General features: G+C 39.5%; 4 protein-coding genes across 13 annotated transcripts in view; 3 read left to right on the top strand and 1 right to left on the bottom strand.

The window, feature by feature from the left end:
- Positions 1 to 3,612, bottom strand: part of ybey (ybeY metalloendoribonuclease) — a 3,791-nt gene extending 179 nt beyond the window's left edge. Inside the window, 5 exon segments of one of the 2 annotated variants that reach the window (NM_001328511.1) lie at positions 1 to 30; positions 32 to 34; positions 1,236 to 1,304; positions 2,157 to 2,288; positions 3,241 to 3,612. The exon segment at positions 1 to 30 is cut by the window's left edge and continues 179 nt beyond it. In NM_001328511.1, the coding sequence (NP_001315440.1) occupies positions 1 to 30; positions 32 to 34; positions 1,236 to 1,304; positions 2,157 to 2,288; positions 3,241 to 3,450 (444 nt within the window). In that variant the 5' untranslated portion in view covers positions 3,451 to 3,612. 2 annotated transcript variants of the gene reach the window in all.
- ndufb3 (NADH:ubiquinone oxidoreductase subunit B3) lies at positions 3,126 to 7,684 on the top strand. Its single transcript, NM_001302470.1, has 4 exons — positions 3,126 to 3,288; positions 4,469 to 4,551; positions 6,729 to 6,867; positions 7,390 to 7,684. Exons 3-4 carry the CDS (start codon positions 6,734 to 6,736, stop codon positions 7,538 to 7,540), a joined length of 285 nt encoding a protein of 94 aa, NP_001289399.1. The 5' UTR covers positions 3,126 to 3,288; positions 4,469 to 4,551; positions 6,729 to 6,733; the 3' UTR covers positions 7,541 to 7,684.
- A 3,435-nt stretch (positions 7,685 to 11,119) lies between these two features.
- On the top strand, positions 11,120 to 20,300 carry cflarb (CASP8 and FADD-like apoptosis regulator b). 3 transcript variants are annotated; one of them, XM_021478810.3, is made up of 7 exons: positions 11,120 to 11,235; positions 12,506 to 12,805; positions 14,188 to 14,293; positions 14,641 to 14,776; positions 16,431 to 16,486; positions 18,906 to 18,978; positions 19,327 to 20,300. In XM_021478810.3, the coding sequence occupies exons 2-7, from the start codon at positions 12,519 to 12,521 to the stop codon at positions 19,329 to 19,331; spliced, it is 663 nt and encodes a 220-aa protein (XP_021334485.2). In that variant the 5' UTR covers positions 11,120 to 11,235; positions 12,506 to 12,518; the 3' UTR covers positions 19,332 to 20,300. The 3 variants fall into 3 exon arrangements, with proteins under 3 accessions (XP_021334485.2, XP_002663337.2, XP_009302678.2); XM_002663291.7 differs by having other exon boundaries at positions 19,323 to 20,300; XM_009304403.5 differs by lacking the exon at positions 18,906 to 18,978 and having other exon boundaries at positions 19,323 to 20,300.
- A 533-nt stretch (positions 20,301 to 20,833) lies between these two features.
- The window catches only part of dip2a (disco-interacting protein 2 homolog A), a 133,189-nt gene continuing 130,494 nt past the window's right edge, over positions 20,834 to 23,528 (top strand). For all 7 annotated transcript variants that reach the window (XR_012385072.1, XM_068223523.2, XM_009304402.5 and 4 more), the window contains exon 1: positions 20,834 to 21,189. Coding sequence is in view for 6 of the 7 variants with exons in the window: in XM_068223523.2 (XP_068079624.2) it covers positions 21,072 to 21,189 (118 nt within the window). In the remaining variant the exon portion in view is untranslated. The remainder of the gene's footprint in view (positions 21,190 to 23,528) is intronic.

The following is a 23,528-nucleotide window of genomic DNA, read 5'->3' as shown; positions in this document are numbered from 1 at the left end:
AGCTCTCCTTCTGCTGCATCTGCGGGAAACAGAACTGCAGGAGTTATTGGAGAAATCTGATAATATTGCAATATTTAATTTGTCTGCGTTAATTATTGTGATATGAATACACTTTGAATAGCTGTGTAGGGAGCCTAACCAATATTCAAGTAGGGAAGCTGAAATGCAATGCAGAAAATGCTTTGCACTAAATACAATTCACTAGCTCATGATCAACTATAATCGACTATCGTGAAGAAAAACTTGATTTTTTGGATACACTGTGTAAATTCTTCATCTTCATTTTCTTGTCGGCTTAGTCCCTTTATTAATCCGGGGTCGCCACAGCGGAATGAACCACCAACTTATCCAGCGAGTTTTTACACAGCGGATGCCCTTCCAGCTGCAACCCATCTCTGGGAATCATCCACACACACACTACGGACAATTTAGCCTACCCAATTCACCTGTACCACATGTCTTTGGACTGTGGGGGAAACCGAAGCAACCCACGCGAACGCAGGGAGAACATGCAAACTCCACACAGAAACGCCAACTGAGCCGAGGATCGAACCAGCGACCTTCTTGCTGTGAGGCGAACGTGCTACCCACTGCGCCACTGCCTCGCCTGTGTAAATTCTGTATAAATAAATGCAATGAATCGTCACCTCCAGCCATAAAGGCGACCCGTACTGCAACACACCATACCCCTCAGTGTAAACGAGGCATTTGTGGTGCATAATATCAGAAAATAAAGATTCTAAGCTTTCATGTGCTACCATGTGTAGAGATACTGGCCCACCAAAACCTAAAAAAATGTGTCAAAGGTAACCCAAGATGTAGAATACCTCCTGCTGTCTCTAGAGCAGGGCTGGGCAAACTCGGTCCTGGAGGTCCGGTGTCCTGCACAGTTTATCTCTGTCTCTAATCAAAAACACCTGCTTATAGATTTCCAGTGATCTTGAAGACGCTGATTAGCATGTGCAGGTGTGTTTGATTAGTGTTGGAGCTCAACTGTGCAGGACACCGGCCCTCCAGGACCGAGCTTGCCCACCCCTGATCTAGAGTGTGTGTTTGAGAATAGCACACAGACGTTCTCTAACTCTCTCCTTTCAGGTTTTGATCCTAATTGTGTTGTTTTAAATGCAAATGAGGTGCTCTTTATCTTCTTTAAGCACTGGTTTACTTTTCCACTTTTCCCACAAGCCTTATGAAATGTATTTACTGTAAAGTGTGTGTGTGTGGGGGGGGGGTACCTCGTTCCACTCCTCTTCAGTTTCATGTCTGTATCCCAGTAAATGACAGATGCCATGAGCCGTGACCACCTGCGACACACACACACACACACACACGTACGTATATCAGCAGGACTGAAAACACTGAACACACTCAGGCCATGTTCACTCTAACTTTAAAGCAGGGGTGTCCAAACTCGGTCCTGGAGGGCCGGTGTCCTGGAGAGTTTAGCTCCAACCCTAATCAAACACACCTGAACCAGCTGATCAAGCTCTTACTAGGTATACTAGAAACCTCCATGCAGATGTGTTGAAGCGAGTTGGAGATCAAGTCAGCAGGACACAGACCCTCCAGGACCGAGTTTGGACACCCCTGGTTCAAAGCATATTTTTTCTCTCCATTTAGTCCTTCCGTCCACACTGAGACTCGAGTTTAGGAAACTAAAATGCATCTTTTTGAAAACACTGTCCAAAGAGGATAAATGTGGAAATAGAGGCTTTGGAAAATGATGATCATTTTAGTCATGTGACCAATCTAGCTAACATGCTGGAGGACACTGTTGCATTAAAATGCATTAACGAGCAGTGGGACAGGTGTACCTAATAAAGTGGCCGGTGAGTGTATACATGTTTACTTTGCACACTTTAATCCTCATTTAATATTATGAATGTCAAATCTCATCTATTTGATTTAACTGCTTGGCCTAATCCAGGGGTGTCTGTCTCAGTCCTGGAGGGCTGCTGTCCTACATAGTTCTTCCTTCACACACCTCCCTGCAAGTGTCTAGTATACCTGATAAGAGCTTGATTAGATAGTTCAGGTGTGTTTAATTGGAGTTAGAACTAAAATATGCAGGACACCGGCCCTCAAGAACCAAGTCTGGACATATCTGGCCTGAACTATATTCATTCTGTGATGTGCACATGTGCGGTCATCGTTACCGTCAGCGTCTGGTGCAGATCCTGCTTGGTCTCTTTACACTGCTGCATCACGTACTCCACCCCTAAGAAGATGTCCCCTAGGTTGTACTCATCCCTCTGTAGGGCACACGGCACTTTTCCCGGCCTCAGGTCCTTCACAATGACACAAACACAAGTCATTACTGTGCTCCGGTTAGTAATGGATTATAGGGATGACCAATATAGACACTACATTCACAAAATATATCACAAGATTGCTATGGTTGTTACCATAGCAACTGTAGAATCACCACAGCAGATTAATTGCAACAGTTGTCATGTTACTGTAGCAACAGTAGAATCACCACAGGATTACTATTGTTGTTACCATGGCAACTGTAGAATGACCACGAGATCAATTACTATAGTTGTTGTGTTGCCATAGCAACTGTAGAATCACCACAACAGATTAATTACAATAGTTGTTACCATAGCAACTGTAGAATCCCCACAGCAGATTAATCACTATAGTTGTTGTTACCGTAGCAACTGTAGAATCACCACAACATATTAATTACTATTGTTGTTACCATAGCAACTGTAGAATCACCACAACAGATTAATCGCTATAGTTGTTGTTACCATAGCGACTGTAGAATCACCATAACAGATCAATTACAATAGTTGTTACCATAGCAACAGTAGAATCACCACAGCAGATTAATCACTATAGTTGTTACCATAGCAACAGTAGAATCACCACAGCAGATTAATCACTATAGTTGTTACCATAGCAACAGTAGAATCACCACAGCAGATTAATCACTATAGTTGTTGTTACCGTAGCAACTGTAGAATCACCACAACATATTAATTACTATAGTTGTTACCATAGCAACTGTAGAATCACCACAACAGATTAATCGCTATAGTTGTTGTTATCACAGCAACTGTAGAATCACCACAGTAAATTAATCACTATAGTTGTTACCATAGCGACTGTAGAATCACCACAACAGATCAATTCCTCTAATGTATAAGCACTACAGTATCGTTTATTTTATATTATGTTTAAGTGTAACCACTGAGGCTGTTCTTGCTCCAGTCTGACAGCCGCGGTGTGTACCTCATAGAAGGGGAAGGACAGCACGTCTGTGGGCTGATTCCTCCGCCGGTAAGTGTGGTTGATGCGCTGGATCTTGCGGTTGTCCACGCAGATGATGCCCATGTCGAACTTCTGCACGCCGAAGATGTGTCTGAGGATCTCCACATCCCTGCGGAGCCGCGCGCGCCTCACCGGAACCACATTCTGTAGATTCCGAACAATAACACCCATCACTGACCGCACCACCGGCGGGGGGAAGGCTGACCAACACACCGGCAACACCGTCGAAACATCTAACGTTACAGGGGACACGCGGGGAAACAGCGGTCATTTCCAACACACTCACATGATCTTCACTTTCACCCTGTTCATTGATTCGGAAAGTGATTCTGCGCATGCGCTTGAGCAAGTGAACTTAAAGGGATACACCCGCGGCCGGAAGTTAACGAGAATTGCTTGAATTGTTTCTTAAATTGTATTTTATTAACTGCAACTCAACCGTCACACTAATGTAAAAACTAATTATACCGAGTATTGTTCATATTATTTGTTACATTACTCATTTAATTAACGTCCTACACCTAACCTCAAACACAACCCGCAAAGTAATGTAAAAAGTAATTATACAGAATATTATTCAATAAATGACCCATTATATAACATTTTATAAATTTCTAACCATAAACACAACCCTCACATTAATTTAAATATATAAATGATTGTTGTACAGTGTCACAAAATTATGCTGTGAGTATCCGCAGCTGTATCTCTTCTAGACTACACGTCGGGAAACTGTCAAAATAAAAGTCTACTAGTTTTGTTATTTATTTTATTTTAGGTTTGTTTGACAACTGACAGATACATTGCACGTAATATACGTAAAATAATAGAGAAATATACAAGTTATGTGTCAGAATTAGTCAGATTGATATTTTGCATCTGCAGTCCCTGGACTGATGGTAAAATAATCACCCTAAAAATATAATTAATATGCTTCAAATGCGAATTTGCACCATTCCTAAAAAATGAACAGTTCACAAATTTAATTATACGCTACCTAAAACTAGAATCTCACTCAAACATACACACCTGTGAGGGGAAAATGACAAATAAATCACCAATAATAAAACTAATAGATTAATAAAACCGTTGGACAGTTAATTACCTTAATAGACATTTTACAGTTATTTGTTGAAACACTTTTGATCATCTTTTTTTATTGTTATTATTTCGTATTTATTTCGATTAGATCGTGACGTTGACAGGAAGTTGAACGTAGGAGCTTCCGACAGCGCTTGTGGATTCCTGCTGGAGGTCACTTTGCTTTAAAAGGTAATTCATGCCGACATTCAGCGCACAAACAAACATCTTTTGCTGCTGTTTTAATATTTACACTCTGATGGCGTATTAATGTGGTCGTGAGAGCAGCTATGCTAGTGATTAGCTCGTGTGTTTATGTCTGCGCGACTGAAGCGCTGGTCAGTCGCTTGTCCACTGCTCACATTATGAGTTTAGCCGCTGTACACATCTCTGCTGTACATTTTAGCCTGCTGATGTGTTTTTGGACGTGTTTTTGTGTAATGTGACTCGCTCGTTGATTAGTCCCGACATTCATTAGACATTCGCTTTCAAACCAATTCAATTCTTTGCTCCTGTTATAGTTTCAGCTGTGTCAGACATAAATATGTGCCCTTTATGCTGCACAGGGCTTCATTTCTAGATTTAAAATGAATGAGTCATACGAATTATACTATAAAACCAGGACCATAATGCTGAAAAAAAACATCCTGCTTATTGCACAACACTCATAATAATTCAAAAATAACTTTTAATGTAAAAGTCGATTAAACTCTGACACCATTTGTGATAAAATATTCAAATCAGCTCTAAACATGTCTAAATATGTTTAGATGGCGAGATGTCATCATTACTAACCGGCAAAAGTGCACTTCATGTTGAATATGAAATATAACTGTTTATCTGTTACGTTTTCTGTTACACTGACAAATAACCATCTGATCATTTTATCATATTTTAATATTATAATCTGTTGTGTTTTAGGCCTGTTGTTTTGTTCATTTCTGCACTGACAGCTTAACAGAAAGATCAACACTGATCTGCTTCATGATCTCATGCAGTCTCAGTTCATCTGTTATTGCTCTCTATAATTTAAGCCTATAATGCACAATTCTAGCTAAAGTGCACACGACTTATTTTATATATGAGCAATATCACACGAGTAGCAGTGCGATATGGCTCAGATTCGAGAACCAGACAGAACTGTTGTGTATGTATATGTATATATATATATATATATATATATATATATACACATCATAATAATATAATATATCATCATATCATAATTTTTTAATTTTAAATAAAAGTTATGCTGACTGAAAAGGTAAATGGTCTTTGTACACAATTATGTTTGGCTTAGGTTTTGAGCTTTTACTGCAAACGTCACATCCGTCAGAATTGCTCAGGTGTTTCTGCTAAAGCAGGGCGTCTCAACTGGTTTGGCCATCGACCCACATTTGGCCATGGTCATCAAGCCGCAACCCAAATGTTTAGGAACCATAATACAATTTATGGAATTATAAATAATTTGTATTTATTTGTGAACATACACAAGTAGTGACAGATAAATCTTAAGAAAATCACCAAGACCTACAAATAAACGATATTTTACTGCTGTCATTTATCAAAATGTATTAAATTATAGAAATATTACAAAGTAAAAACGACAAATACTGTAAACAGGGGTCAGGGTGAGGATAGGTTCAGTTAAAAACGTGTTATCTGCTTTCTAAATGTCGTTTTAATTTAGAAGGTTTCGTGCTCTCTTTTGAGAGCAGCTCGCTACTCATGACACTCTGAGGCTTCAAGTCTTTTTTGCCGTAAATATATGTAAATCCATACTTTACATATTTGGGGTCGTACTTGCTCTTCGACATATTTGTTGCTATAATTAAATATAATTTCACATGTCAAATGGAAGGGTTGTCGCGCACACATTTCAAAATAAAAGTCACAATAAGTTAAAAATGAAACTTTTGTTGTTGTTTTTGACCACACACTCCGCAACCCACTGAAAATGTTCCCACGACGCACCAGTTGAGAAACACTGTGCTTAAGCATTAATACACGGGTGGTTCTGTTGTCTGAAATAAAGCTCATGTGACATTACAACAGCTGTGTGTGTGTGTGTGTGTGTGTGTGTGTGTGTGTGTGTGTGTGTGTGTGTGTGTGTGTGTGTGTGTGTGTGTGTGTGTGTGTGTGTGTGCGCGTGCGTGCGTGCGAGTGTGTGTGTGCGTGCGTGCGTGCGAGTGTGTGTGTGTGTGCGTGCGAGTGTGTGTGTGTGTGCGTGCGTGTGTGTGTGTGCGTGCGAGTGTGTGTGTGTGTGTGCGTGTGTGTGTGTGTGTGTGTCAATCATGAGAACTCATTTGTGTGTGTGTGTGTGTGTGTGTGTGTGTGTGTGTGTGTGTGTGTGTGTGTGTGTTGAGCAGCAGATATGGGTGGAGATCATGGTCACGCTCACGGTAAAACCCCCCTGCCGGACTACAGACAGTGGAAGTGGGAAGGGACGCCGCTGGAGGTCGTGCAGAAGAAACTGGCTGGCAAAGGACTGAGAGACCCCTGGGCTCGGTTAGATCACACTCACACACACACACACATATATACACACCACAGCTATATGTGGATCACACACAGTAGGTGTAGGGTTGAAAATCTGTATTCATCAGGGATTGCCACAGCGGAATGAACCCCCAAGTATTACAGCTTATGTTATATGCAGCGGATGCCCTTCCAGCTGCAACCCAGTACTGGGAAGCAACCATGCACACTCATTCTCTCGCACACACTCGTACACTACGGCCAATTTAGTTAATCAATTCCCCTATAGCGCATGTGTTTGGACTGTGGGCGAATCCGGAGCACCCGGAGGAAACACACGCCAACACGGGGAGAACATGCAAACTCCACACAGAAACACCAACTGACCCAGCCGAGACTCAAACCAGCGACCTTCTTGCTGTGAGGCCACAATGCTAACCACTGAGCCACCGTGTCACCTATTATTATTATTTATTATTTAAATTATATGCTTCTGCTGTACTGTAGAGCTAATGTACTGCGTGTGTGTGTGTGTGTGTGTGTGTGTTTCAGGAATGAAGCATGGAGGTACAAGGGCACCTTCAGCATCCCCATCTCCCTCAAAGACGTGTTCCTGCGCGGCTTTAAGTACGGATTCGCAGCGTTCGTGGTGTCTCTGGCAGTGGAGTACACCTTCTTCCCCCCGGAGAAGAGCAAACACTGAGCGCGCGCACGCGTGTGTGTGAAAGACTGTGTGTTCACTGCGGGTTTGTTCTTCACACGAGCCGGTCCTGAGCTCCTAATACATTCAGAAAGTCCATTCACCACTGATTCCCTGTCTAGAATAAATGTAAATGATCTGATGAGGCCTCGGTCTGATTGTGTGTTGGCTGTTGTAGGGCAAACTTGCAGAGTTATGAATGAGGCACAAACTCCAGCTTTCAGAGTCAGCTTTGTGTTGACAAACCAGTGTATAACAAATATAACTTGGGTAAGATCGGGTTTAGTGGTTTCACAGTACTTGATATGAATGTTCTCTGTTTACACTCCATTTAACCCAGAGTTTGTGATTAACCCCTGGTGTCCATGCAGCTTAAAGAGCAGCTATTTTGCATTATACAAGGTCATACTTTGGTTTTGGGGGTGTCCAACAACAGTCTCATCTGTGTGCAAGGTCAAAAATCACTTTTATTGTCTTATAATATGCATTTATTTTTACCTGATTATCCCAGCGACTACCATATGATTCCTTCAGCCAACTAAGCACGAAACTAATCTGCTGTGATTGGTTTGATGACCCCGTCTGTTGTGATTGGTCGATTGCATTCAGCGTGACTCAAAGATGACTCGATGCCCATGCATGTGAAAGCCCAATGCAGGAATGCAATAAAGCAATGCAGTTAAACACCAGCATATGCTCTACTCTTCACCCTAAGCCCGAGTAATAACAACGACACGCATTCAGTATTAATGTTTCTCTAATGTTCTAAAACTCTAATGTTCCCTATGCAAATCTAATTAGATCCACTTATTTGGTAAACAAAGCAAGTCTCTTAAATAATATACATCTGCTAAAAGACAGAGAGTATTTGCTGGCAGCTAGCTCTCTGCAACTCTCACATGGTCGCCCACTGAAGCTAAGCAGGGCTGCGTTTGGTCAGTACCTGGATGGGAGACCACATGGGAAAGCTAGGTTGCTGCCAGAAGTGGTGTTAGTGAGACCAGCAGGGGGCGCTCAGCCTGCGGTCTGTGTGTGTCCTAATGCCCCAGTATAGAGTATAGTGACGGGGATGCTATACTGCTCAGTGTGCGCCGTCTTTCGGATGAGATGTTAAACAGAGGTCCTGACTCTGTGGTCGTTAAAAATCCCAGGATGTCCTTCGAAAAAGAGTAGGGGTTTCAACCTGCCATCCTGGCCTAATTGTCCCCAAACCCCCCCCCCCCCCATTGTGTAAAGCGATTTGAGTGCCCAGAAAATCGCTATATAAATGTAAGGAATTATTATTTGTTCACAAGCTGTAAGGTAAATAAACAAACATTTTAATATTAGTCAATAATATTACTGAAATGAATTTTTCCACACATGTACTCAAGTAAAAAAAGAGACTCGATGGCTCTAAAATATATAGATATAGCTCTAAAATATAATCTCACATTGCACACTTTACAATAAGCCTTCATGAGCTAATATATACTAAATGAAGAAAACATTTGAACAGCACATGTGTGCTTTGAATATTTCCTTTCCTTCATCTGTTCATGAAGATGCAAATCTAAGTAAATACGCTGGCCGTGACGCCCTGAGCTGCTCTAGTGACGTCTTCAGGATTTCCTCATCTAATATTGAGTTTCATGATGATGGATTTGGAAATGTGAGGTTTAGTTTAATGAAGGAATGGGATCAAATTGCAGCATTAATCTCCTGTCTTTCTGCTATATGAAAATAGTTATTGATTCTTGAACGTATAAGCAGAAGATGACAGTCATTTCAACACAGTTATAATAATATACTGGTCTTGAATTCTGTATATATTCAATCAGGGTTCAATGCTAAGGATTTTTTCCAATGGCCCGCATATGTGGCTATTTCTTAGCCACGTATTTTAAATAATGTCAAAAATAACGTCTGTGAATCTAGAAATTAAATATTTAAAAAATGTTTAAATGTGTTATAAGTGTTATGCAAACAAGAAGAGCAGTACGGAGAATATGCTGGTATTTCACTGCAAAACAAAAGGTGGCTGACTTGCCAATCTGAGGGCAAACTGTGCAAATCGTCACTCTGTTTTTTTTTTTGTCATATTGTAAACGTCTGCAACAAGATGGTAGAAACATTTTTCTTTTAGCCTCATAATTTGATGTTGCCATCTCTTGGCTGTACTGGATGTTACCAGGTTATGGGAAAAAAATAACAATTTAAAAATAACAACATGGTGTTTATGACTTCACGGAGAAAAAGTCACAAGAAAATGAAACTTTAGTGACAAGGCACCACTGGCCCAACTGGGCCTGTCCTGTCTACTGTCCTGAGTGTCGGGCATGCTGGCCCCGGACCATCGGGCATCCTTACTCTTGAGCCCTGTCAATAGTTCTGTATAAATCTGTTGTTTTACAAAAATATCTTAAATAAAAATAGCTGAAGATTAAATTTACATTTAAGAGAAAAAAGAAAATATAAGGTATAAATTCAGAGAAGTAATTGTATATATTTTGTTATTCGGATGTTTTGCGTAACAGTTTTTTGAAAATAATTAGATTTTTTTGTAGAAATAAATTATAATAATAGTATATTACAAAAATATAATAAAATTGTTTATTCATATTCGTTTATTCAGAAATTTGTGTCATTCACTTAAAACATTTTAGATTGACACATGTAACGTTAAAAACATTTTAAAGCTTTTTCCATTAAAATTAAAAGGTCATGTTTGACAAATTAGGAAATAAATGAGTTTAATTTATATAGTAAATGGATGTTAGTTTTTATTATAGTTGTTGTGTTACCATAGCAACTGTAGAATCACCACAACAGATTAATTACTATAGTTGTTACCATAGCAACTGTAAATTAACCAACAGATTATTTACTATAAATGTTGTTACCATAGCAACTGAAGAATCACCACAACAGATTCATTCAAGTACTTGATTATAGAATGGTTCAAAAACGCTACATTATTTACTGTATTTTCCTATTGTATTTTCTCATGTGGGCATTGTCGGATCTAGAAACATTCGACATTTCCCTGCTGAGAGTTTTATTGTGATTTCTCCTGCCAGTAATAGAGGGCTGAAGGGACTTTACCGCCAACATTAGAGAGTAAAACACCCGACGATCATCATAACACGAGTGTGATTCACAGCTGCTGGACATCTTCACACTTTCTCCAGATAATATAACATAAAGCTGCATATTTATTTATTCAATGCCTAAAGAACAAGACATATTTGGATATTTATACAAATAATTGAACTTCAGCCAGAGAGAAAAAAAATGTTCAGAGCATTACATGTTTTAGGGCTTTTTGTTTTCTACTCCTCCTAAATGGTTCATATATTAGTTAAAGTCATTTATTAAGAAAAAGGGGAGGGGGGGGGGGGGGTTGATCTACAAACCTCCATTTGTCATTTTTGGTACTCTCAAAAACACGAACAATAGAATAATATGTTATCTTCTACAATTTCAAGTTCTCCATTTTAAAAGAGCACGAGAAATGTTTTTTTATTCAATCTTTTAGTCATGTTTAATTCCATCATGATCTCTGTAGTAGTGGGTAATGGATGACGTAGTGGTACATTCCTCACAGAGGCTACTTCCTCTTTCCTTTTCGTCACCGGTTCTGTTAATTATCTGGCGCTCCTTTCCTCATCAAAATGTACATTTCCTCATTCCGACATTTCTCACGATCCACACAGGAGGTAAGATTTACCCTTTTATCCTTTAACTGCAGGATATTTTATGATAAAACCCGCTCTGCATATTAAACCCATGTACGCGCTCACAATCTCCACACGCCAAACACTACAGACACTAATATAACGTGTATCTGATATGAGTGTATCTACATGTAATGATAATGGTATTAAACTGACTGTCATCTAAATTAAATAAATAAACAAAGCAGTGGATTTTATTGAGATAATGCGGTGTTTTATGAATGGTGGTGATGATGATATCAATTAACCCTTTGGTGGCCATTTTGTTTATGAATGGATTCATTGATAGTTGTGTCATTAACACTGCCCTGTCTGTGTGAAGCTGTTCTTCTTCTGCGTTTACTTTCACCAGGGGTTTATTATTTAAATAACTTTTTCTCTTGTAATAATTAACATGGGCAGCACTGTGGCTCAGTGGTCGCTGGTTCGAAGGTCTCTAATTTGAGTCCCAGTTGGGTCAGTTAATGCGTGGAGTTTGCATGTTCTCCCCGTGTTGGCGTGGGTTTCCTCTGGGTGCTCTGGTTTCTCTCACAGTCCAAACACATGCGCTATAGGGGAACTGATCAACTAAACTGGCCGTAGTTTATGAGTGTGTGTGTATGGGTGTTTCCCAGTACTGGAACTGCGTTTGCTGTGTATAATATATAATGAAATAGTTGGTGGTTCATTCCACTGTGGCGATCTTTGATGTATAAAGGGACTTAGCCGAAGGTAAATTAATTAATGAATTTTAACATGTTTGATTTATGTTCCCCATGTTTTTATTTGTTTATTTATTTATTTATTTACTGAATTAATACAATAATATAATGTTACTGTGGAAATGAGCCTCCACACATTGGACATTTGAAAATTTAATTTATTTAAAAAGGAAATCATTTATTTAAAGAATTGTGTATAATAATAATTTAATCATTCATTCATTCATGTTGTTTTCGGCTCAGTCATCATGGATCGCCACAGCGGAATGAACCGTCAACTTATCCAGCATATGTTTTACGCAGCGGCTGGCCCTCCAGCTGCAACCCAGTACTGGGAAAAACTCATTCACAAACACATACTCGTACACTACGGCCAATTTAATTTATCATTTCTTGCTGTGAGGCCACAATGCTAACCACTGAGCCACCGTGTCGCCTACTATTTTTTTATCATTTTAATTGTATGCTTCTGCTGTCAGGTAAAGCTAATGTACTGACTGTATGTGTGTGTGTGTGTGTGTGTGTGTGTGTGTGTGTGTGTGTGTTCTCAGGTCAGCGTTGGTGATGTCGGCTGTGTGTCGCTCCGTCAGTCAGATCTTAGCTGAGCTCAGTGCTGATGAGTGTCGGAGGATCTGCTATCTGTGCGGCGCTCTGGACACACACTCAGAGCTCACACACTCCTCAGAGCTCAGAGTCTGCACACACTCGCTGCTGTGCCGGAGCGAGCGTGTGTTTCTGCTGGAGCTCCTGCTGAGGGTCAAACGCTACGATCTGCTCAGAGGAGTGTTGAAGAGCAGCAGGAGCACGGCGGAGACACTGCTGAAGAACCAGCGCACACTGCCGGAATACAGGTGAGCAGACTAGCAACTGTAGAACCACCACAACAGATCAATTACTGTAGTTGTGTTACCATAGCAACTGTAGAATCACCACAACAGATCAATTACTGTAGTTGTGTTACCATAGCAACTGTAGAATCACCACAACAGAATAATTACTGTAGTTGTTGTTGTCCCCATAGCAACTGTAGAATCACTACAACAACAGTTTAATTGCTATAGTTGTGTTACCATAGCAACTGTAGAATCACCACAACAGATCAATTACTGTAGTTGTTGTTGTCACCATAGCAACTGTAGAATCACCACAACAGATCAATTACTGTAGTTGTTGTTGTCACCATAGCAACTGTAGAATCACTACAACAACAGTTTAATTGCTATAGTTGTGTTACCATAGCAACTGTAGAATCACCACAACAGATCAATTACTATAGTTGTTGTTGTCACCATAGCAACTGTAGAATCACTACAACAACAGTTTAATTGCTATAGTTGTGTTACCATAGCAACTGTAGAATCACCACAACAGATCAATTACTGTAGTTGTGTTACCATAGCAACTGTAGAATCACCACAACAGATCAATTACTGTAGTTGTGTTACCATAGCAACTGTAGAATCACCACAACAGAATAATTACTGTAGTTGTTGTTGTCCCCATAGCAACTGTAGAATCACTACAACAACAGTTTAATTGCTATAGTTGTGTTACCATAGCAACTGTAGAATCACCACAACAGATTAATTACTGTAGTTGTTGTTGTCACCATAGCAACTGTAGAATCACCACAACAGATCAATTACTGTAGTTGTTGTTGTCACCATAGCAACTGTAGAATCACTACAACAAGTTTAATTGCTATAGTTGTGTTACCATAGCAACTGTAGAATCACCACAACAGATCAATTACTATAGTTGTTGTTGTCACCATAGCAACTGTAGAATCACTACAACAACAGTTTAATTGCTATAGTTGTGTTACCATAGCAACTGTAGAATCACCACAACAGATCAATTACTGTTGTGTTACCATGGTAACTGTAGAATCACCACAACAGATTAATTACTCTAGTTGTTGTGTTACTATAGCATTACTGTAGTTATCTTATCTCCAATGTATCTTACGTTTTCACCTGACAAATTAACCAAATGAATGAGAGTTGACCAAATGATCAATGTTTCTTGTAATTTACTAATGAAAATAGTGAATTTACCATTAATACAGACTCTCCGTTCACTGTGGGCATCAGATTTTTGCAGGCATTCCCCGAGTCAGAAAATGGGTTTTTTTGTTTTGTTTTGATTTGAAGAAAATCATGGCTTAGTCACTGTTTGTTTGTCCAGCTCTTTAGTGAAACGCAGAGATTTTAATCCAATTTTGTGTCTTCAGAGTCCTGATGTGTGATGTTAGTGAGGAGATGGACACGGAGGACCTGAAGTCTCTGATATTCCTGCTGAGAGACACGTTACCAAAACACAAACTGCAGAATGTCCAGGTAACACTGAGCTCTTAAGACTTGTTTGTTTCTATATTTAAAGGGACAGGTCACTCAAAAATGAACATTCACTCGTTATTTACTCTCCTTCAAGTGGTTCCAAACCGGTTTACGTTTCACTAAAGAAGATAATTTGAAGAATGCTGGAAACCTGTAACTATTAATTTCCATTCAAAATATCTTGTCTAGTGTTCAACAGAAGAAAGAAACTCATAAATGATGACAGAATTGGGTGAACTGTGCCTTTAAGGTTGTACTTAAAGAAGTTAAACAACTGTAACTGCCTGTGTTGTTAAGCTCCACTGATGCTCTGTATGACTGAACAGTGGTTTATTGCTGTATTGTAGAGTTTACTGGATATCGTGGTGGATCTGGAGAAGCTGGAGCTGATCTCGGGTCAGAAGCTGGAGTTTCTGGAGCAGATCCTGATGTCCATACGCAGAACTGACCTCGCCAACAAGATCAGACGCTTCCAGCAGACCTGTGAGTTTATCAGTCACTATATATACATGTATAAATAAGGTACAGAAGTATATAACCGTACATCCCTCACAGTGCACTTCAGACATTTATTTACTGTCATCATGGCCAAGACAACAGAAATGTGTTATTAGAAATTAGTCATTAAAACTATTATGATTAGAAAATACTGTCAGATAAATAGCAGACGCTTTATTTTATTCTCCAGATCTGTGCTGAACTATCTGCTGCTGCTTTCAGTAGTATGGCAATAAATGTTCTGTAAAACAGCATTCAGACTCACATTATTAACCTTTAACACTGTATAAAGCACATGAGGTGTAGCTGAGCTGATCATTGTCAGTTTTCTGTTGTTCAGCTGTGAGAAATAGCCGCTTCTAATATATAATTTCAGGTGTTGTTTGGGACAAAATCTCCTTTTAATATGGGAAATATTACTGCTATCGCCTGCCCTTGCTTTTATGTAGACCATGACTTAAATCAGCCTTTAGGCTCAATAGTCGGGCACACTCCTGTTGATGTCGTCAGTCAGGCAACCTACGCTTGCACGTGTTTTAAACCAGGAGTGCAATACCTAGTTCAACCACTGGGTGTGCTGTAAGATACACAAGTAGAGTCACAGCCTACTGGTAATTACACAATAATGTAAATATTAATATATAACACTGTTTTAATGTGTATAGACTGATTTCACACGGCCGACATTTCTAAAAGCGAAATCGAGGCTCCTGTGGGAAGAAACCCGGAAGTATCGTTGGGAGTTACATAGGAACGTTGTGTAGCTGGCTGTATATCTCATCAGCGAAGAGAAAGTGGCACAAATTTATAATTTCACCGCCTTCCGAGCAACCCGAAGGTCTGTTCTGAATGAATGGCGCAAATAAAAAGAGATATCAGAGGTCAAGTTAAGGGAAATGGCACTAGTTAGCTCACGTTTTCCTTCCCCAACACACGTTTTAGATGCCATTTATCAAACTCAAGTTAATGAATTGATTCTTTTACTATATCAGACTTGTCACGATACTGAATTAACAGAAAAAACATCAATTTCCCGCTAACATTTAAGGCACTGTTGATGACTTTCTTAAAACAGCGCTGATTTGCCATTGTGTTCACCAGTGCTCAACAGAAATGACTGTGATTGGCCGAGAAGGTCATCAGTTCACCCTCCACTGTTTACAGAGTACAAACACAGACAAGCGATCTGCTTGATGATTCGACTGATCTTATCAGCAAGAAGGTCGCTGGTTCGAGCCCAAGCTGGGTCAGTTGGTGTTTCTGTGTGGAGTTTGCATGTTCTCCCAGTGTTGGCGTGGGTTTCCTCCGGGTGCTCCGGTTTCCCCCACAGTCCAAACACATGCGCTATAGGAGAACTGATCAACTAAATTGGCCATAGTGGATGAGTGTGCATGGGTGTTTCCCAGTACTGGGTTGCGGCTGGAACAAAAAGAGTTGTAATGACACTCATAATTACAGCAGATTTAGATTGACTTCCACATCTCTGATGTGTGGAGGAGTTATGTGTGACAGACAGACAGTTTTTCTGACTCGGTTCCTCTTTCTGCATCATCGTCGTCTATAATGGGGTGTTCTGGGACTTTCACATGCAGGGTTTCCTCTGGTTTCGTTTCTCTTCTAATAGAAAATTCTTTTACAGCACAAATGACCAAACAAGGCTCCGCTGACAGACCTCAGACCTGCGCAAAACCACAGGTGAGAGCTCAGCCGACTGCTCATCTGTCATTTCTCTGTGATGCTCACTCATGAAGACAGCACTATTGGCCCTCGTGTGAATTGATTTATTTTTTTCAAATAGTTCACAAGTGAAGTCAGAACATTTTCACAGTATTTCCTCTAATATTTGTTCTTCTGAAGAAAGTCTTACTGGTTTTATTTGGGCCAGAATAAAAGCAGTTAATTGTTTTAAAGCCATGTTAAGCTCAATATTATTCGCCCCTTCAGCAATATTAGTGTTGGATTGTCTCCAGAACAAACCACTGTTATACAATGACTTGCCTAATTACCCTAACTTTACCCTAATTACCCTAGTGAAGCCTTTACATGTCACTGTAAGCTGAACACTAGTGTCTTGAAGAATATCTAGTCTAATATTATGTGCTGTCATCATGGAGAAGAGGAAACAAATCAGTTATTAGAAATCAGTTATTAAAACAATTATGTGCAGAAATGTGTTGACGAAAAATGTCTCTGTTAAACAAAAACTAACTAGATATTAAACTTTGAAGACAAACTTTATAGTAGCTTGAGTTAGCCATGTTATTAGCATGTTTTAAGTATTACTTAACATGTTTTTAGCATGAAATAGCATGTCGCTAGTATTGTTTCAGCATGTCTAGTATAAACTAGCATGATTCTTGTATGAATTCACATGCTAGTAGCAGGAATTAGCTTGTTATTAAAATGTTTCTAGTTTGAATTAGCATGTTGCTAGCAAGGTTTAGTATGCTGTTAGCATGGTTCTAGTTTGAATGAGCATGTTGCTAGCTTGATTTAAGCGTAAATTATCTTGTTATTAGAATGCTTCAAGTATAAATTAGCATGGTGCTAGCAAGAATTAGCATCTTGTTATACTGTTACTGATAGTGTTACCGTTACAGATACTGATATTGTTATAGACACAGATACTGATACTGTTACGATACTGATACCGTTACCGACACTGATACCAATACTGATACCATTACAATACTCATACCAATAATGACACTGATACTGTTACCACTAGTGATACTATTACAGTACTGATAGTGTTACAGAGACCTATTACTGACAGTTACCGATACTCATACTGTTACATTACTAATACCTTTACTGACACTGATACTATTACGTTACTGATACTGTTACCAATACTGGTAACATTACAGATACCGTTACCGATACTGATTCTGTTATAATACCGATACCGACACTCATACCGCTACTGATACCATTAACGACACTGTTACCGATACTGATACCGTTTCTGACACTGAATTACAGATACTTATAACGTTAAAAATACTGATACCGTTACAGACACGAATACCGTTACCAATAATGGTACTGTTACCGATACTGAAACCGTTTTTGACACTGATACTGTTACCAATACTGTTACAGATAGCATTACAGACACTGTTACTGTTACAGATGCTAATATAGATACCTTTACAGATACTAATACTGTTACGAACGGATACCGTTACCAATACTGATACGGTTACAGACACTAATACCGGTTCTGAGACAGTTACCGACACTGATGCCATTACCGATACTGATAACGCTACAGATACTAACACCTTTACTGATACCGATACCATTACTGACACTGATACTGTAACCAACACTGCTACTGTTAAAGTTACCACTACCAATACGGTTACAGACACTAATACTGGTACTGATACATTTACCGACACTGATACCATTACCGATATTGATACCTTTACAGAGACTGAAACGTTACAAAACTAATACCATTACTGACACTGATACCACTGATACCACATACACCATCACAGATACTAATATTGTTACGATACTGATACCGTTACAAATACTGATACTGCAATCGACACTGATACCGCTACTGATATTGTTACAGACAATATTAATGATACAGATACCATTACTGACACCGATACTGATACCGATACTCCTAACAATACAGATGTTGGTCAATTTTGAACAGTAGTAATCAATACAAGCAATATTTCTGCAATAAATTTATTCTACTAATCATGAGTCTATTAAACAATCATCAAGAAAAATCTGATATGAAAATCTCCAAAGCAGATCATTGCGCTTGTTTTAAGGAAAATCTCCATTCATTTAGTCTCATTATTTCTGAAAACAAGACAATATTATTTGCTTGTCTGCAAAATGCTTCTTAATTTACCAATGTGTAAAAATTTGGACTAGAAACAAGAGAAAAGGACATTAATAAGGACATGAGTAGTTAATAACAAGCACATTTTTAGATGCAAAGCAGCAGTACAGCAGAAGTACTCGTATAGACAGTGTCCAGTGGCAGTGTGTTGTGTGCAGACTGCAGATACAGTGAGGTGGTGAAAGTGTGTGTCAGATGGTTATCAGTGTGTTTAAAGCTGATCTGATGTCTGAACAGGAGCAGGCGTGCAGTGTTCACAGAGAGCCCAGAGGAGTGTGCTTAATCCTGGACTGCATCGCCACTGAAGCAGGTCAGAAAAGCGCAACCTACATCTACTCTACTGCTCTTATCAACACATCTCTTCTGCTCTGTATATAAATCACTTCTATATGGAGTTTAAGCACAGTAGTGTGTCAGCAGTGTGTGAATATCTCCAGTCTCTAATGATAAACATGCATGAATTGTATTTGTTCTACTCAGACTTGATCAAATCAGTCTGCAGAAACACTTTGATCGACATTCTCTCTTTGTACGTGTCATCAGAGATGGGAAGCGAATAAGACTTTCTCCAGAAGAAAGAATATTATGGGAAATACTGTGAATAATTCCTCACTCCTGCACTCTGTAATGATGAATGTGTTTGTGTGTTTTCAGACAGGCTGATCTGCAGTAAAGCGCAGTAAACCAGCACAACCGTCAGTCTGCAGGATCTCAGTACTCTCTGATCCTGAGGAAGAAGCTTTATTTGGGCTTATCTTCACCCACAGACTCACCTTTACCAGCAGATTACCCCGTTTATATATATATATACATACATACATACATGCATACAATTGAAGTCAGAATATTCGCCCCCCTTTGATTTGTTTTTTCTTTTTTAAATATTTCCCAAATGATGTTGAACAGATTGAGGAAATGTTCACAGTATGTCTGATAATATTTGTTCTTCTGGAGAAAGTCTTATTTGTTTTATTTCGGGAAAAGATAAACTACAGTTACAATATTATTATGATAATATACGAAAGCCACTGTAAGAACATAAACAAAAACACTTTAATCAGTAGATGATCACGAGTGAGAGTTCAGGGATAATTAAACCGCTGTAAATATCTGCGGTTTACAGTTACCGTATCAGGCGTTAAGTGTTAAACTGAAGGCAGCTGATTGTGAACACCTGATCCTTGTGTGTTTTTGTTCTCATCATAATGGTGTCGGTATCAATTGTATCAATTCTGATGCTCCCGAGGCTCTGTGTCTGTAGTGTGCAGCGTTGTCCACATGTGGGCAGTGTTGTGCAGCACTGTCTGTCTGTCAACTGCTGAACTGACTGTCCTTATTTCAATTATTTTTAAATATTTTAATTCAAGATTTGAAGAGTGCTGCTGTTTATTGTATTCTCATTCAATACGAATGTACTTTTTATTGTTATTTTGCAAATTTTTTGTGCATATATTAAAGTTTACATCCGTTACCGGAATACAACCCCAATTTATGGCTTGTGCAAGAATAATGTGACTGTAAATCAGATTGTAATAGAGTGCATATTTTAATATGATATTACAGAACAATTTAAGAGGACAGAATATTTATATTTCAATACTTATCTCTGAATAAATGACAAATATGATCATCTATTATTGTTGTCGTCTGTATTTTTGTGGTTATTTGTGTGATGCATGTTCATTAATAAACTGTGATGTTTTTAAATGATGTATTGCATATTTATTACAAACACTGCTGATATAATGCATTAACACATACACAAATAAACACAGTTTGAGTAATCAATAGCTTGATAATGAATAAACTCCTGCTTTAAAAGTGTTATTATAGACGTTTTAGACATCAACATGGTTTCTAATGACACCTTCTATAAAGTAAATGAGCCTCAAGTTGTCAGTCAGTGATGCTGCAGGTAAAGGAGGGTTAATATACATTGTGTACAGTAGAAGAACAATGTTTATGGATAGTCCATGCTCACCAATTTCAAGGTGTGTGTGTTTATATATATATATATATATATATATATATATATATATATATATATATATATATATATATATACATATGAGTGTGTGTTATTGCGCGCGCGCGTGTGGTATGTGTGTGTGTGTGTGCTATTGCGCGCGCGCGTGTGTGTAGGTGAGTCAGGAATCAGGATCTCTGCAGTGGCGCTGGTGTCTCGCTCAGGATCGGAGTTACCGCGAGTTTCTCTTTGTTTCTCGGAGAATCAGACGGAAATCTGCCGGCATGAGTCCGGCTTGAAGAAGGGAAGGGTGTGGTGTGGTGTGGACCCGCACCAGCGCGCGTCTCCGGCGGTCTGTATGCGCGCGCCCCGCCGCTCCGCTCCGCACATCTGCCCGCGGTGAGAGACGCGACGCCCCGAGCCGCAGCAGCAGCAGCATGGCCGAGCGCGGATCCGGAGTGCTGATGATGCTGCTGGAGCCCCCGGCCCTCGCCATGACCCTGCCGGCGGAGGTGCGCGAGAGGCTGGCGGAGCTGGAGCTGGAGCTGTCCGAGGGTGAGTGTCGGAGCTCCGGCCTGCACTGGAGCGGCGACCGGGGATTATTATGGGTTGCTGATATGGCATATGCCTCTGTATGCGCGGTGTTTGTCATGCTGAAGATGGGGTTTAACCCTATAGAGCCTTCTGGGGTTGAATTAAAGTTGGTTTTATATTCGAGCATTCGCTCATTTCTGAGCAGTGACAACTCATGGCACACTCCCTATATGTGAATACTGGCTCTGAAATAGCATGTAGATACGACTTCATAACAACACGAGCTCTGTTTAATTGACTGGGAACAGTTCTGGGCTGCTTGGCTAATATGATTTCACTGTATTTAGAATTGGAGAATCATATTTTCTGATATTATATTGTGAAGGAGAGAGTCCAGATGAGTGAATATCAAAGCTACTTGACCTCAGTGTGTGTCTGCTGATGATGGTGATGGTGTTTAACCCTGTAAAGCCTGCTGGGATTTATTATTGAAAGCTTTCGCACACAATTCACTGCACTGCAAAAAATACTTTTCTATTTTTTTGTCTAGCCGAGATGTCGTAAAACTCTTAAATTAAGAAGCATTTTCTAGACAAGCAATAAATAGTGTCTTGTTTAAAGTTTTTACTTAACCCCTCCTCCAAAATAATCAGCCAATGGGGTAAGCAGAATAATCTTATGTCAGAGCTAAAGCTGGATTATTTTGCTTCCTCCATTAGCAGATCATTTAGCTTGACTTAAAGTAAAAACTCGCTTAATTAAGACAATATTCTTTGCTTGTCTAGAAAATGCTTCTTGATTTAGGTGTTTTTTGATATTTGGACTAGAAACAAGACATAAACCAAGTGAGAAAAGCAGCAGTTGTACAAATTCATGAAGTTTATAACTTGAAATTAAATGTTTCAGCCCTTTTCCTTGACAATTATTGTTACTATTTGAGTTATGAAAGCCGTAATGCATCAATAAATGCTAATAATTGTAGAGAAAGTTAATGACTTAGTTTCTAGCGTCTGACTTTTGCTTGAACTGTTTATTTTCTGATGATGGTGTCAGGCTTGATAGGGTTAATGCAGGTTTATTGCTGTGTCAGCACTGCGTCTGTTCACTAGTCACTGCCACTGAAAGCAATTAGCGGCTAATAAAATGATGCACTGCAAAGAAGTGCAGAGGCGCTGTCTCGTTTCTATCGCAGATATCTACAAATTCTTAAATCAAGAAGTATTTTCTAGACAAACACAAAATATTGTCTTGTTTTCAGAAATAAAAAGTAGAAATGAAGTGAGTTTTTTACTATAAAATAATGTTCGTTTTGGTTTGAAATAAGATTACTCCAACACAGGCTCAATCTGAAAATGTAGCCTTATATAGGTTTCTGGAGATCTCGAATTATGTAGCCAGAAGTATGCATAGCTGCATTTTTTCGTTAAAACGAACAATACTTGGCGGCATGACATCGTTCCTTTTCACACCAGCTGACCGCTTACCTGCATGTGGATGGCTTTTCTACTGTTACCAGTTTGCTCAGTAGCTCGCCATGTACGTTGAGACTTGAGACGGTTGGAGTCTAAACGGTTCCAGAAAGCAGGAAAGACAAAAGCAAAAGCCAAAAAATTAAATAGGCAAGTAAATAGCAGGTTGAGAACGTGGTAAAATCTGAAAACGTGGTAAAAAATCAGACGAGGGCTTTTCTTTTTCTGGATTGCTTTTGAAAACACTATTGGTTGGGTTTAGGAAAGGAGGAGGGTGGGTCAATCGGTGCTTTTCACAATTCATATGGTTAGGTTTAGGGAAAGAGTGTTTAGCAGGAGGGTGGGTCAGTCGATTGGTCAGTCAGTCAGCCGACAGCGGCCTCTGGTGGATGTACATGAGAACAGCAGGCGTGAATGGCACTTGCAAGAGAAATTTGAGATGTGAATAGTATACACTTCGGCCTCTCAAACAAAACCTGCAAAAGCTCCTGGGATGTATTTGATGCTCTTCAGAAATGAATATGGGGATGTGTTTTCAGAATGAGCCTGGGTTGGATTGTTTTGCTCTCCCCGCTGTCAGATTATTCTGCTGGTTTACAGGAGAAACTCGCCTAATTTTGATTCACCATTTCTGAAAACAAACGCTATTTTGTCCATGAAAAGCTTCTGGATGTAGGAATGTTTGTGTATTTGTGGCAGAAACTGAAAGTGAAGGCATGTTCTGCAGTGTGATGTGCTGGTTTGGTTGGTTTAGTCCTGCTGTTGGCAGCTTCATCCTCATGCTCAGATGTTCAGGAGTTTTAGATGAACACACACTCATGATTTATGACTGTAGAGATCTGGATTTTTCTCTCTGCTGTGTGTGTGTGTGTGTGTGTGTGTGTGTGTGTG

This window comes from Danio rerio, chromosome 9 (assembly GCF_049306965.1).
Source record: "Danio rerio strain Tuebingen ecotype United States chromosome 9, GRCz12tu, whole genome shotgun sequence".
NCBI lineage: Eukaryota > Metazoa > Chordata > Actinopteri > Cypriniformes > Danionidae > Danio > Danio rerio.
This window is presented reverse-complemented; position numbering and strand designations above follow the sequence as displayed.